The sequence below is a fragment of the Lagenorhynchus albirostris genome, chromosome 15, assembly GCF_949774975.1.
Source record: "Lagenorhynchus albirostris chromosome 15, mLagAlb1.1, whole genome shotgun sequence".
Lineage (NCBI taxonomy): Eukaryota > Metazoa > Chordata > Mammalia > Artiodactyla > Delphinidae > Lagenorhynchus > Lagenorhynchus albirostris.
In genome coordinates this window covers 55,887,825-55,890,599 of record NC_083109.1, presented here as the reverse complement: position 1 = coordinate 55,890,599, position 2,775 = coordinate 55,887,825, and the positions used below count along the sequence as shown (strand labels likewise).

Genomic DNA, 2,775 nt, shown 5'->3' with positions numbered 1-2,775 from the left:
ACTAGAAGGAACGCCCACAGATGGCTCAGGTTTCCCATTAAGCCGGAGCACCAAGATCGGCTTTGTTTCCCGTTTGGTTTGGGCAGCCGAACTGTTCACAAAGCTTGCCCAGCTCTTTAAAGGGCCACCTTGAAACCAAGTCATCCCGAGTGAGTGAATAACAAAGGGGAGCAAAGTGGAGTGTCTTCTAATTGGTCAAAGGCAGGCCTCTGGGGCTCAGTTCCTACCTCCAGGGCCTCCCCCTTTATGCCCCGGGAGGGCTCTGACCGCCATATACGGGTGCATTTCTTCAGACTTCGAGGCTCAGAAACTCTTCACTGAAGGCCCCCAAGCCTCTACAGAGGCAAGAGCTGAATGGAATTGTGGGTGTATCTTCCTAGCACTGGCACGAGGCCAGTTCTCAGTGAGGGCCCAGAAATGAAGCACAGAGTGGGAGCTTATACCCGACAGGGACGCCCCTTCATTTAATCTCAGTAACCTGCGCTTCTGTCAGTAGGAACACATCACCACATCACGGTCTGCTTGCCTTCTCCCCCACTGGACGTAGAAGTCCCAAAGAGGGCACCTGAGCCCTCTGGTTCTCTTTCATGGCATGTGATACTTCCCTGATTCTTTATTGGTAAAAAATATCTGGGTTGGCAGAAGGCTAATTTTGTCTGCATTCAGTTAAAAGGAAGGCTGAGTGGTTCATGTAATAATGGGAACCATGATAGGAAACAGAATAGAATGGGATCAATCTTCTCTCTTCTTTTTTCATCCTTCACCTTTCTGTGTATGAGCACTTGACCTCTCAAATAATAATAGCTTTATCCTTAGGCTGGAACGATGGCTGCTATAGCTCTGGGCTCTCAGCTGCGTAGTTTTCAGAAGAAAAGGGAAGGACCCTCTTTCTAAGCTCCAGCTCCCAAAACCCCAGGAAAGGACCGTGAGGCCCACATTTCAGTCACAAGACCACCTCTGGACCAATCACTGGGGTCCAGCATATGGAGCATTCTGATTGGCCAGTTTGCATCAGGTGTCTGCACTTGGGTGAGGAGGTGGGGGCCTGCGGCTCCATTTGACCGTGTGACAGAGCCCTCCCCGCGGAGAAGGGGAGGAGGCAGCACAAACGCAGTCAGTCGCTGGGGAACATTTGTGAGCCGAGCTGTCGTCCCCATCACAGTTTCTACTACACATGTCCAGCACAATTTCTAATTCTTATTTTTACATTTATTTAATGCCTGTCTCTACCATCAGACGGAAAGCTGGTTCTCACCATAGACAACCCAGCTTGTGCAAAATGAACACTTATTAGGTGAACATATGACTTAATCTCAATAGCTTCATCTTAGGGACTTGGGGAAAAAGAAGATGAAATTCCTAGAAATCCTCAGGAATTTCCCGTAAGTCGTTCTATACTTTTTATAACGCTATTATGTGTTTTTTAAAAACAATAACAGATGACCATCATGATAAAAAGTGGATAATTTTTTTTCACCGATAGGGTTATAGGAGATGGCTTAGAGGTTTTCTGTAACAAAATGCATTATCATGCATTTTTAGGAACTGATATATTGTGACAAGATTAGATATTTCAATAATATGTAAGAGTTCCTGATACAGACATTTCATCATAGAAATCATCAGCAAAAATAAATTTCAAATAAGAATCACTTTTAGCTCTTCTTCTCCGTAAAGACGCCAAATGGCGGATGATGTCAGTGCTGCCGATGGGCCCGGAGGCCCCGGGGGCCCTGGAATGGGAGGCAGCGGTGGCTTCCATGGAGGCTTTGTCAGCGGCATCCAGGGCCAGGGCTGAAAGCCACGGAGCTCGTGGAGGCGAGGCCAAGGGCAAGGAGTGGCTCCCCATCACTAAGCTGGGCCACCTGGTCAAGGACATGAAGATCAGGTCCCTGGAGGAGATCTGTCTCTTGTCTCTGCACATCAAAGAACCTGAGATCATTGACGTTTTCTTGGGCGCATCCCTCAAGGACGAGGTTTTGAAGATCACGCCTGTGCAAAAGCAGGCCCGTGCTGGCCAGTGGACTGGGTTCAAGGCATTTGTCGCTGTTGGGGATTACAACGGACATGTTGGTTTGGGTGTCAAGTGCTCTAAGGAGGTAGCCACTGCCGTCCGTGGGGCCGTCATTCAGGCCAAGCTCTCCATTGTCCCCGTGCGGCAAGACTCCTGGGGGAATAAGCTTGGCAAGCCCCGTACCGTCCCTTGCAAGGTGACTGGCCGCTGTGGCTCTGTGCTGGTGCGCCTCATGCCTGCCCCCAGGGGCACTGGCATCATCTCAGCCCCTGTGCCCAAGAAGCTACTGATGATGGCTGGAATTGATGACCGCTACACCTCTGCCAGGGGCTGCACCGCCATGCTGGGCAACTTCGCCAAGACCACTTTCGATGCCATTTCCAAGACCTACAGTTATCTCACTCCTGATCTCTGGAAAGAGACGGTGTTCACCAAGTCTCCGTATCAGGAATTCACTGACCATCTTGTAAAGACCCACACCAGAGCTTCCACGCAGAGGACCCAGGCTCCAGCTGTAGCCACCACATAGTTTTCTATGAGAAAAATAAAGTGAATGAAGCCAGTTTAAAAAAAAAATCACTTTTAAAATGGAGAGATAATTCCTCAGATGTTGAATATTTTAAAATTATCATTCTTAAGTTGAAACTTTAAAGCGCAAGACATTCAGTGCCCAATCCAATATCCTGATCTTTCTTTTGTGACAAAATGGTCCAGACATGGAAAAATGCCTTTCCTTTTGCATTGTCACTGGTCGAATTGTG

At 48.4% G+C, this 2,775-nt stretch overlaps 1 protein-coding gene across 1 annotated transcript; it reads left to right on the top strand.

Moving 5' to 3' along the window:
• Positions 1-1,684: 1,684 nt before the first annotated feature.
• LOC132504981 (small ribosomal subunit protein uS5-like) lies at positions 1,685-2,573 on the top strand. Its single transcript, XM_060122799.1, is given in 2 exon segments — positions 1,685-1,794; positions 1,796-2,573. Coding segments are annotated over 2 exon segments (858 nt in total). The 3' UTR covers positions 2,544-2,573.
• Positions 2,574-2,775: the final 202 nt, after the last annotated feature.